Here is a 12,168-nt window from a genome sequence, read left to right as displayed (position 1 = left end):
CCTGGTTCTCAGCCCACTGCACCCAGGGGACAGGCCAAGTTACAGAGGACCCACAGAACAGCAAAAAAAAAAAAGCTAGTCTCACTTGGGAAACTGGCTCACCCATCTACAGAAGAGTTACATATTGACTAACGACGCCAAAAGCTACAGGCTGATGGATACCATCTGAACAGCAAGCACTCCGTTCTCTGAGGTCTGGTGTCCACTCCAGGAATTCCCCAGGGCCCCTTGTCTGATGCTTTCTCAAGCACCCTACATGGCCCGGTGACCCTCCCCACCTGCTCTGTCTGGCTGTCACCTCCCACTGATAGGAGGGACTTCCCTGGCCACCTATCCTTAGAAAGACCATATGAACACAACCCTCCGTCACTCTGTTTCCTTACCCTACTTGATGTTTTGAGGTTGAAAAACTTATTTTATCTTTTAAAATGAAAACGTTAGACACATAAAAATCAACATAGCATATGTTTGCTGTTAAACAGAAATGAATGAAGTTAACGTTGATGGACACCAGCCCCGTTACCACATGGTTGCGTCCACCTTACACTGTCCTTCCCCGTCCGGCCCCCTGCTGCCCCTCTAGAGGTAATTGCTGTGCTGCGTGATCTATCACGCCCTTGCTTGAAAACAAATTTTTACAGTCTTAACAATCACCAATGCGTATTTCTCTAAGAAACATATTAAGTTTGCTTGTTTTTGAGTTTTAGTATAAAATTCTATGAATCTTTTGGGACTTGGATTTTTCACTTGATATTATATTTCTAAAATTCATCCATCTCCTCTGCTGACTATTTTACTCTGTGAATATACGCTACAATCTGCCCAGGCCCCAGTTGATGGCTTTCCCTGTGCTGCTTGACGGCACGGAGATCCATGTGACAGACTGTTCACTGATGGGTTTATGTGCTCACGGCCCATCTCTCCTCTAGAATCTAAGTTCTGTGGCACTTAGTTTGTCCACTTCTATATCCAGAGAGCCTAGAAAGGCCTGATCCATAGCACTGCTCAATAAAATATTTGCCCACTGAGCAAATGAGTAAAAGGTCTTTGCCCAGATCACCGCAGTGCCCCCTGAAAGGGATGGGGCAAGGAAGAGGGTTTGTACCAATCTCAGTCTCCGGGTTCCTAGGAAGAGAGGGGAAGAGGCAGGCATGCTGGGAGCACACCCTCCAAGACTCCATACCTGCCATCCTGAGAAACCAGAAGCTACGGGGCAATGAGGAGGGAGGGTGCTTTAGCGGGATGAGAAACCTGTCCAGGGCTTTTCATGAGAAGAGGGACAAAAATAGACTGGGACTCAGGGAGTCCTGTTGGGCAGAGAGCCTGTTGGGAAAATACTGTCCTGAACTCCTGGGCAGTGGTTCCGGACAGGGAAGGGGGTCTTACCTGAGCCCAGCTGCCCTCCTCACTGTCCTAGCAGGAACCAGTGCAGCATGTCAGGGGAAACAGGCAAAGTCAAGGAACCCAGAAGCATCTACCCTGAGCCCCGTTGAGAAGAGGGAGCAGACACACCAGTGGCTGGGAGGGTGACTAGGAGAGCTTGTTGGGATGGTCAGGTGAGAATATAAAGGCTGGTGCATGTGCCCATGTTTGTAGTGAGGGGGGAGCAAATGTATGTGTGGCAAAAACAGGCTCCCACACCTCCCTGGCTTGGCTCACAGCCCCACAAGGGGCCAGGCACTCCCACTCCCCGTTCCTCCACCGAGGATCAGCACAAGGCAAGGACTCTGTGGCCCACAGCAGGGCACAGCACTCCCAAGGCCAGCTCTTCCCCAGTGGCCTTGGAGACCCCCCGGGATGAATCCCCCAACACACAGAAGCTGTTCTCATTCCCACCTCTTTCTCCCCAACCCACCACCCTGAGAACAGAACCCAACGTACATCAAGGATACCAATCTCACGATAGATCGGCTGCAACCCCCTCTGACTTCCCAAACCTTCCCCTTTATCCTCGTGGGGATCATCAGCCCTAAGCCCGGGCCCAGGGCCAGACTCACTGTTTTGGTGGGTGTTGCCAGAGTTTCCATCTCTTCATGCGTGACCCACACATTTCCAGAAGACTGTAGGCAGAGAGGAAACCTAGCTAGCTGGTCCTGCGTGTGGGTCCCCAAGATCCCCTTGAGGCTGGGAACCCCAAAGGCAAGGACAAATATCCCTTCCCCGGAGTCCTCCCACAGGCCCAGCCCCCAGCCCTGTGTACTGTGTGGCTCAGAGCAACCCCTGTATGACTGTATCCACACTCGACACAGTGCCTGGAACCAAGAAATGCTCAACAGACTTTTCCTGAAGGGATATGAATGAGTGGTACAGATCTGGAACACCAGCTGATCCCAATCCAAGAGACAGGTAGTAATAGAAGATTGTACCCTGCGGGTTCACGGAGTAGACTGCGTTCTTGTGGAGAGCTCGGAACACCAGGACAGAAGGCACAAATGCCCTATCCCCTCTGCCTCCCTGAATCCAGCAACACGAACCCCAGAAGCCCTGTCTTGGAAACTGCCCAGAGATGTGTGGTTGTTGACTGAGTAGGGCAGAGAACCAGGCCTCTGGGATCTTTCTGGAATGAACGTCAGCCCCTCCTGGAGATCAAGTGGAGCCCTCTGAGGGGACTGGAAGTAAAGGGCAGGAATCAAGCTACTATTTTCCCAAAGACCAATGGGAAACTTTGCAAATACCATTCCAGGGCTTCTGAAAACCTCCCAGGTGAGGGAGAGGCCACTCACCGTCCTGGAGGTAGGCGGGGCAGAGGGGCTGGTCAACGACACCATCTCCTGGATGGCCAGCCGGAGCTTGAGCCGGTGCAGGGCATTGCTGATGCCAATCTCGCGTTGGATCTCTGTGTCTGACAGGGCCGACATGATGGCCCCGCTCTTGACGTTGGCCCGGCACGCTGCCACGTACCAGGCAGGCATCCCCACCCAGAGCTGCAGATACGGACAGGGGGATAAGTTCAGCTCCTTCCCCCAAGATCTGGGCCCCACTGCCAAGAGCTTGATAGTACCAAGGGGGTAGGGCCAGGCCTCCTCCACGGACTCAAAATAGCAAACGCAGAGCAAGAGAACTTAGAAATGTGGAGCTGACAATCACCAAATGCCTCTCTTTCCCATTTTACAGATGGAAAATCTGAGGCCTGAGAATAGGAGATGTTCCCAACATCATATGGGTGCTTAGCTCCTGGGGACAGCCTATGGGAAGAGTCAAATTGCCCGTGGAAGCCTGTGGCTCGGTGACGCTCAGTTCCCCTTGTCCAACCCAAGCTGCTTGCAAGACATCATCGGTAAATGGCATCAGTTCTGCCCCCCAAAGTAACTGGTAGGTGCACCTGCTGGGGAAGGGCATGAGGCTAAATGCCAGGTGTGGCACATGTGCACGGGGCAGGGGAGAAACAGGCTGGGGAAGTTCGAGGGACACCACCCCTCTACCTACAGAGGAATCTTTGTCCCACCCTTACCACCGGGCCTCTGAGTAAGGCGCCCTTTGCCCAGACTTACCTCCAGCCAGGAGACCACAGTAGGGCCGTCCCACTGGGCAAAGGGCGTGCCTTTCCTGCGAGCATCTTCAAGCAGCTGGTGTCTTGGGGAGAGAGGAACAAAAGACTCACAAGTGTCTCCTTGGCTCTCAACCATGCTCGCTGCTGAGACTGTGGCCGTGCTGAGTGCGACTCCCACAACGCTACTCCCCCACACTGGGTCACCACCCCTGCTCCATGCCTGAAGCAGTATGACACCAAGACATGGGGCAGGAAGTCCCCTCCATCCCCACATGGCAAGGGGAGGCTCTTACTTTGCACATGGCCTGACCCATAGGCATTGTCGTCTGCTCTGCCAGGGACCCACAGGGCCAGGGTCACTCTCCCACGGCCCCCCAGCCTCCTTCTCCCAGCGGGCTGTCCTAAGAATCACCACCCAGCCCCCGATGTGCCCATGTAGATCAGGCCAGCTCAGTTCAGAAAGGGCCTTGCTAGGCTCTGGCTGTCTGAGCTCAGTCCCGTGACAGGCCAAGTGGGTGAGGGGCTGGATGCCACCCCGGCAGAGCCTGGCCTGTGGCTCTTACTTCTTCTTCAGCCGCCGGTCCTTCTCTGCCTGGGTTCCCAGCTTGGCAGGCACCATGGGCTCCTGCAGACCAAGCTCGGAGTCTGTCAGCATAACTGGAAGGGAAGAGGTATCATGTCGGCCAGGCCCTCTCCTTCTCCTCCCATGCCCTCGGCCAGGATTGGGGAGCAGACCAGCAGCTGTATAGCAACCTCAGTGTATAGCAACCCCAGAGGCCTCATGGGACCATCCAGTATTCCTGGAGCTTCCGCTCGATGTCCCTACATCCAGGCAGCCCCACAATGGCATCAAATGGGTCAACCAGCCCAGAGAGTCTGCCCTGGGAGTCCCAGCCCTGGAGGCATTTTCCAGCCCAGTGGACCCAAGCTGTCACACCCTTACAGCAACGAAAACCTAGACAGAATGCATCCCTCCTTCAAACGGGGTTGCGAAGGAAACCCAGAGAGCCACACGAGTGGGCTACGGGCTCAGAGAATTAGCCTGATCCAGCTGGGGTGGGGAAATGGGCACACTAAGAGATGTGCCTCCCAGCCTCTGTCTCAGGGGGCACACTTGCACAAACCACAAAAGGGAACATTCCCAGCTCTGTCTTCTTCTATAAGGATCTCCTGAACAGACCCACAGAGCTCACGGCAGGGGCAACATCTTAGAATTCATTAAGTTCTGGTCACTCTATGCAGCACGGACAGCAGTGGGTGTGGATAATCCTGAAAACAAGGTGACATGCTATCTTAGGTGCCACTGTGCTGCGGGGAGTGTAGAAAACCATGAGACTTCGCACAGAATGCCCCTTCCACAGATCAGACCTTCTTGACTCCCTCCCAGCCCCATCTGTGGCCAGCTCCCCTACTCCCTGCACCCCTGTGCGCTGGGGGCGGGGCGCTCCACCTCATTCCCCTCCCAGGGGAAAGGTGTCTGCCTTTCCTCCTCCCCCTCACCCAGCTAGCTACTGTCTGATTCATACACTGTTCTGATTCACACCTTCCCTGAGGTGCAAGAAGGTCTAATTATGCCTCTGGGTTCAAAGGCTCCTTTCTTCTAGTTGATCAGGTCCCCCTGCCTGTAATTGTCAATGCTCCCACGGCCTTGGGGGAACTTCTCAAGGCCCTTATGAGCTGGCACCAGCCTGGGGTCCAAAGCCATCTATATCCTCCACGCCTCCCACCCTTTTCTTCCCCACTTTGACAAGACTCCATTGCAAACAAAGCACTTGCACCCAGAAGCTGCCTTTCCCAGAACCCCAGTTCCCTCACATACAACTCTTAGCTTGGCTCATTCCTACTCAGCCTTCAGGCATCAGCCCAGCTGTCACCTAGCAGAGGAAGTCACTGCTGGCATCCCTACCACTCCACGGCTGAGTTCTGAGTTCCAGAAACACCCTAAAGATATCGCTATCATTACACTGTAATCACTATCATTACATTGGAGCATAATAATAGCTCCTTGAAGGAATAGTCTACTATTCCAACACCCAACACTAAACCTTGTATTCAGCAGTTACTCAATAAATGCTGAAAGAAATGACTGAACAGATGAGGAAAAACAGGAGGCAGGGGAATAAGGAAAGGAAACCAGCTGACATTTATCATGTACCTACCACGTGCCAAGCATGTACAAGAACTTTATATTAGCACAGAGGTGGAAACGCTCTTCCCCAAGCATTTACGCGAATATAATGTCTATGAGGCCAGAATTAGGCATTATGATATGTTGCGTCCTGCAGGTCAGATATACTAGAAATAAGTTCTAATCAAGAACTGACGCTCCTAAAGAGAGAACCAAGAAATTCCTCCCAAAAGCCCTGAGAATGCCAGAAAACCTCCAAACTGGAAGAAACCTCAGAGGGCAAATCTCTCGCTCCAGAAAGGAATCCCTTCCAAGTCACTCCAAATAAATACCACCCCCTTCCCCCACTGCAGCCTGGACTTTCTAGTGGCGGGTGCCAGCCCCTCCTGAGGCAGCCCAGGGCTCTCACGGAAAACAGCTGCCCTCTGGAGCTGAAATCTGCCTGGCTGTGCCTTCCACCCACTGGCCCCTGGGAGGCAGCGGGAAAAGGCTGGGTCAGAGCACACCCTCCTGCTCTGGCCCCTCCCCTTGCACCCATTCGCTAGGAAGCGGACAGAGACCATGGCCCGTGGCTCCATCTCGGCTCAGCTGGATCAGCCGGCCCTTCTCCTTCTTCCCGAACAGGCGGCCAATGGACGACTTGATGCCCTTGCGCTTGGCACCCTTGTGCAAGGAGTCCTGGCTGCTGTTGCTGCTGCTGGGGTTGCTGCCCTGATCCTCCAAAGCACTACAGGATGACAGCCAGGAGCGAGTGGAAGGAAAAGAGATGTACTTTAATTATAACAGGAATCAGGGAAGTTAGACCTCAGGAAGAGCTTAACAGGAAGGGGGGGGGGGGCGGCTATGATCAGAGCAGGTGACCAAAGGAGATGTGGGAATGTCCTTCCATGATGGTGTTTCAAAGAGAAGGGAGATGTTCTCTTGAAACAGAGATGACATGACCCTGGCAGCAGAGAGACTCAAGGTGGGGCCAGGGCCGCTTACCTTTTGCCTTCTTCCTGGCTCAGGGCTGGGTGGCCAAGCTTCTCCAGCCGCAGCGTCCTGGGTGAGGAAGGAGGAGAAGTCTCACATTTTATGGTGGCTTTATCCTCCCGGCTCTCTTCCCGAGACACTGGCGACTGAACAGACAGTGAAGCCGTCAGGGGATAGAGGGCGAGAGCTGGGGCCTGCCTACCCAGCCCGGACGGAGGCAGAGGAGCTTGGAGAAACCCTGGGGCCTCTCTGAGCCCAGACTCAGACTCAAGGGCCCAGAGGAGAGAGGCCAAAAGGGAAGGGCCTGGGAGAATTAACCCATTAGTACCTGGGTCCTCAGGCAGCACTCACCAGCAGCTTCCTCCTATGCTTTCTTAAGTCACTGGGCTGGAAGAGAGAGTGAAGGGTGAGCTCAGAATCACCCTCTGAATGCCCAGAAGCTAACCCCAAGGGGAGTCTCGTGGTCTTAGGATGAGAGATAGGATTCAGTGCCTCACTCAGGCCTGGAGAGAATGCGACAGCAGAAAAAAGCTGGCCTGATAAAGTCAAGGCTACCTCTGGCAGAAAGGGAGAGGTATGGGCAGGGGGCGCGTTTCTTACACATTCTGTGCTTATCCAAGAGACAGGGTTCAGGAAGATAGGACAGGCCCTTTCCAAACCCAGAAGGACATTTTGGTGGCCTGACATGCCGGGGTCTGCACACATCATGGGAAGAAGCCCCAACAGAGAGGCAGGGAGCCCTCCCAGGCCTTAGCAGCTCCCCTCAGCCAGCCCCCAACGCAGAGCCCAGCAATGACCATGTGCTGCTCGTCAACTGCCCCGAGGGTCTCACCAGGGTCATGACCCCCATCCGGTCCAGGTCCTGGGCTGCACTGCGGGAGGTGAGCTTAGGTGTGGAGCGGCCACTGAGCGGAGGGGACGCGCTGGCCAGGGACAAGGCGGTCAGAGAGGTGGGGATGGAACCACGTTTGCGCAGCTGGGTCAGGTTTAAGGCCTCCATACTGCCGCTGGTCACACGGGTCTCAATCTCCTCAGCACGGAGCTCCGTGGACTCCTTTTCTTCCTGGATCATCCTGGGGAAACCAGACCTTGATTCGTGGCCCCTGCAGGGCCCAGAGGAGGCAGGTGCCAGCAGCGTCTGTGCTCACCACCCCGTGACCCCAGGCAGAAGGCAGTGCCTGGGACAGGGGAGCCGCACTGTCTCTGGCATTGCCGGGACATGCCAGGCCTCGTCAATACAACTGGCCCTGCCCACAGCAGCTCAGAAACATTGCTCTCTCTCTTTCTCTCTCTCTCTCTCATCAGCTGGCCTCATGTAACAAAACTCCCCAGTTTAACAAAACAAGTTGCGGGGGAAGGAGGTGTTTAGTCAGTGGCATACAAGCCATCCTGAGAGGCAGAATTCTTGACCTACCACTAACTACGCGGGCAACCCTAAGTCAGGCTCTCTGGCCTCAGTTTCCCCATTTACCCAACATCAGGAGGGGCCGGGCCAGCAGTTTCCAAACCCAGGTCCTTAAACTGACAATGACCTCGATGAAGTCATTTTCCCTGTTCTACAGAAAAATGAGAAAACTGCTGACACTGGGGTGGAGGGGGAGGGGGAGCACTCAGAGAGGAGCGCAAGTGCACCCTCAGGAGCATGCGCCTGCGCTGATGTAACAATGCCTACTGTCCTCCAGAAGCCGGGCTCATCTTTGTCCTGACAGTGTGTTTTCCAACACTAGGGAATGTTAAAATGCCCTTTCTTTTGTACAATGGTTGTGATAGGAACCATTCCTATTTTCCTTTGCAGAATAAAGGTTGGCGGCCCTATGTTATCACCCTCCGGTGTGTGTGTGTGCATGCATGTGTGAGTGATGTGTCCTTTTAAATTGGCCTGTGAAACCCAAAAGTGTGGGAGCCACTGAACCAGATGCCCCTTACAGCCCTGTAGAGCTCTGTTGGAGTCCAGCTCAGATTTTCCCTTGCCGTTGGTCATAAACATTACTAACCCCCTACAAAGGCCGGGTAGAGTACAGGGCCTAATGACTTTCCCATCACTGGTGTCTGCTTGCTGCCTCATGAAAGACGGAAGGCATGCTACAGTGCCCCGAGCATAGACCTGACTCTGAATCCTCGCTCTGCCACTTACTGTGTGGCTTTGGGCAAATCACTCAACCTGTCTGGTTTCTGTTCCCTTGTCTGTAACATGGCAATCATGCTGCCTCCCTGAGAGACTAGTAAGACTGACAAGCGCATTTATACAGAGCTCTCACCCTGAGATGACCTCGGTAAGTGGGGACTGGGCATTTAGCGATTACATTTAGCCACAGGAGCTGCAGGAACACAGCCTCCCGAGCCCTAGGAAGGGAAATGAAGTCTGAGAAGTCGATCTGAGGTCCCAAGCCTCTCCGTTCAGTAGTGGGCCTGAGACCTCACACAGAGTCCCTAGACTGAGGACTCAAGGTGCAGCTGTTGGAGACCAGCAAATACATGCGAATTTTTCCTGCAGTGCCCAAGCCCAAAGGGGCCCCTGTCCTTCAAGGTTACCTCCCAGACCCTCCGCCCTGCCCTCACCTGATCTCCTCGTTGATGGCATCCAGCTGCTCCTGCAGCATCATGGCCAGGGTCTGGGCGTCTGAGTGGCCGCTGGGGGAGACAACATCCACGGAGCCCACCAGAGCCCCTGGCTCGTCCTCATCCACGTCGGAGATCTCAGGGTCACTGTCAAAGGCAGGGGTGGCTGTGGGGGCCAGCACCCCAGGCAGTGGAGAGGGCTCCCAGCCCTTAGCAAAGGAGGGGAGAAGAGTAGTAAGAAGACACACCAGACGGGCTGAGGAGCAGGACCCTCCCCACCTGTAGCAGCAGCACCAGCAGCTCCTGGGGATTCGTTAGAAGTGCAAACTCTCAGGCCCCTGCCCCAGGCCTTAATGATTCAGAGTCTGCATTTTAACCAGATTCCCAGGTGATTTATGTGCATGATAAAGCCTAAGAAATAATACTCCACTTCAAGGAGCCAGGTGGCAGAGTGGTTAGGAGCAGATTCCAGAGAGAGGCTCCCTTGCTTTGAAACCTGAATATCTGCTGTGCAACTGTGGTAAAGCTGTGTAACGTCTCTGTGCCTCAGTTTCTTCCTCTGTAAAACGGGGATAGTAATAGTACCAACTCTGCAGGTAATTATGAGAACTGAATGAGGAAATGCACGTGAAGCACTTAGCACGGTGTCTGGTACAAAGTACGCAATATACGTAAGCTCTCCCTTTCTATTCACACAAACTCTTCAAGACTAACCAGATCCAGGGGCAAAGAGAAACCAAGCAGTCCTGACTGCCTTGTGTCTCCCAGAGTTTCAGCACATTGCAGGGCCTTATGGTCAACCCTGAGAGGCAGTGGCTTCTCAGAAGTCACCCTGCAAACCTCTTCGGTGGACAAAGGCCCGGAAGAAGAAAGAGCACAGAACTGAATGAGCCAGAAAAGCAGGGGAAGAAAAGGAAAGGGACCAGGCACAGAGAGGTGCCCTAACCCCATCCTCTGGGACCCAAACCCTCAAGTTCTCCTTAGGACTCCTTTCTAGCTCCTGGGCACCTGCTGTGTTCTTAAAAACAGAAAGAGCAAAGGGTGAGGGGAGAGAGAAAGAGATGCCTTCATTTAAGACTGCGATACCATCAGACTAGGGCTTTTCTAAGGGCAGAGATGAACCTTCCCCCATCAGGCCAGTAGTTCCTTCTTTCCCTACATGTATGCTGTAGTGCCTTAGCGCATGTAGAGGGTCCAGTCTCAAGACAAAGCACACTTAACCATTATGGGGCTAAGGCAGATTCACATTCCCCCACCCCCTAAAAAAGATGAAGTCGGTCCTCTTCCGCTCCCATCTTTCCGGTTCCTTCCTCCCGCCCCAGGCCCCCCGGGGCAGTCTCAACATGAACTCGAAGCTGCTTCTCACAAAACTACAGGTGCCATCTCCACAGCCAGCTAACCTGCCGTCCCTCCCTCAACTCCCCCATAAACCACAGCTTTCGTTCCAGAAAGCTTGTCAATTCCACCCCACCCCTGCATCTCCCACCCTGGCCACCAGAAACACACGCCTGCACACCCAGGCACACGTGCACACGCTTCAGTGGGGCCTCGGGGACTGGCTGGCCACCCGCCAGCCCCTACCGCTTGCCCACCAGGAGGCCAAAGCGAGGGGGCACAGCTGTTGCAGCTGACAATGGCCCCAAACCCCGCTGCAGCTGTTGTCCACACGGGGGACAGGAGGGGGAGGATTTGCACCACACGCCAGCCGTCTGTGAAACTGGAGCCAGGCACGCGGCCGAACTGACCCCAAACTCCCTGGGGAGACCCCCCCACACACTCACCACTCCACCCCTCACCTTAGCAGACTCCTCCCGCAGTGCCGAGTAGCGGCGGTGCAGACCTGAGGGCGCGTGGGTGGCTGTGCTCAAGGAGAACCGCACGTCTGCTGCGCTGCCCATATGCGACCTTGAGTGTTCAGGGGGAGAGAAGGCCAGCCCTGAGGACCGAGCGCCCCAGCTCACACCCACCAGGCCCAAAGGGTTAAGGGATCTTCAGTTTGGTGAAATCTTAGCAGGCATAGAGCCATTGTAAATGGGTTAAGGGCTGCCATGTAAATTAGAGATTCAATTTATTCTCTGGTGCCCCAGGGATCAGAATGATCCAGGGGAGAAAGTTCTAGGGAGGCAGCTTTCCATTTAACATAAGAAGCACCTTGGGGGCTCCTGGGGGGCTCAGTCAGTTAAGCTTACGACATAGGCTCAGGTCACACGATCTCACGGTTTTTGAGTTCGAGCCCCGCATCAGGCTGTGTGCTGACAGCTCAAAGCCTGAAGCCTGCTTCGGATTCTGTGTCTCCCCCTCTCTCTGCCCTTCTCCTGCTTGTGCTTTGTCTCTCTCTCTCTCTCTCTCTCAAAAATAAATGAACATTCAAAAAAAAAGTTTTAAAGAAAACATAAAAAGGACCTTATAATGGTAAAATTTGGCTTGTGACGCATCTGGTGGCTTTAAAAAAGTTGTCTGTCTGTCTCTCAAAACTTAACAAATATTTAAAAAAAATTTTTTTTTAAGGTGGAGGGGCAGTTGTGTGGCTCAGTTGGTTAAGCGTCTGACTTCAGATCAGGTCATGATCTCACAGTTTGTGAGTTCAAGCCCTGCATTGGGCTCTCTGCTGTCAATGCAGAGCCCTCTTGGGATCCTCTGTCTCCCCTCTCTCTCTGCCCCTCCCCCACTCACTCGCATGCAGGTGCGTGCTCTCTCTCTCTCTTTCAAAAATAAACAAACATTAAACAAAAATTTAAAACGCTGAGCTCTCCATCAATGAGTTATTCAAGCAGTGGCTCTCGGGCCATCTGACAGGAATGGTGTGGGAGAGCTCCCAGCACTGAGAGACTGTGGAAGGAAGGGTATCTAAAAGTCCTTTTAATCCTGAGGGTCTTTGTTGCTCTGTTTTCTCCTAAGCAACATTTCTTGGGTTTCCCCATAATCTGGAATGAGCCCCTAGCCAAAATTCAATCCAGGCATACTCCCTATCCCCGGGAAGCTTCAGGATGCCCTGACACCATATCAGAGACATGAGCTA

The 12,168-nt window shown here is 53.8% G+C and overlaps 1 protein-coding gene across 2 annotated transcripts in view; it reads right to left on the bottom strand.

The window, feature by feature from the left end:
* The window catches only part of PPFIA4 (PTPRF interacting protein alpha 4), a 39,762-nt gene that overhangs the window by 15,460 nt on the left and 12,134 nt on the right, over positions 1-12,168 (bottom strand). Inside the window, exons 13-23 of one of the 2 annotated variants that reach the window (XM_039227597.1) lie at positions 10,946-11,054; positions 9,150-9,358; positions 7,423-7,663; positions 6,942-6,977; positions 6,603-6,736; positions 6,179-6,345; positions 4,054-4,147; positions 3,492-3,573; positions 2,724-2,924; positions 1,998-2,060; positions 1,387-1,413 (exon numbers count right to left, since the gene is read on the bottom strand). In XM_039227597.1, the coding sequence (XP_039083528.1) occupies positions 1,387-1,413; positions 1,998-2,060; positions 2,724-2,924; positions 3,492-3,573; positions 4,054-4,147; positions 6,179-6,345; positions 6,603-6,736; positions 6,942-6,977; positions 7,423-7,663; positions 9,150-9,358; positions 10,946-11,054 (1,363 nt within the window). The remainder of the gene's footprint in view (positions 1-1,386; positions 1,414-1,997; positions 2,061-2,723; positions 2,925-3,491; positions 3,574-4,053; positions 4,148-6,178; positions 6,346-6,602; positions 6,737-6,941; positions 6,978-7,422; positions 7,664-9,149; positions 9,359-10,945; positions 11,055-12,168) is intronic. The other variant, XM_039227598.1, reaches the window with a different exon arrangement.

This window comes from Hyaena hyaena, unplaced genomic scaffold, assembly GCF_003009895.1.
Source record: "Hyaena hyaena isolate Hyena2069 unplaced genomic scaffold, ASM300989v1 scaffold_28, whole genome shotgun sequence".
Classification (NCBI taxonomy): Eukaryota; Metazoa; Chordata; class Mammalia; order Carnivora; family Hyaenidae; genus Hyaena; species Hyaena hyaena.
This window is presented reverse-complemented; position numbering and strand designations above follow the sequence as displayed.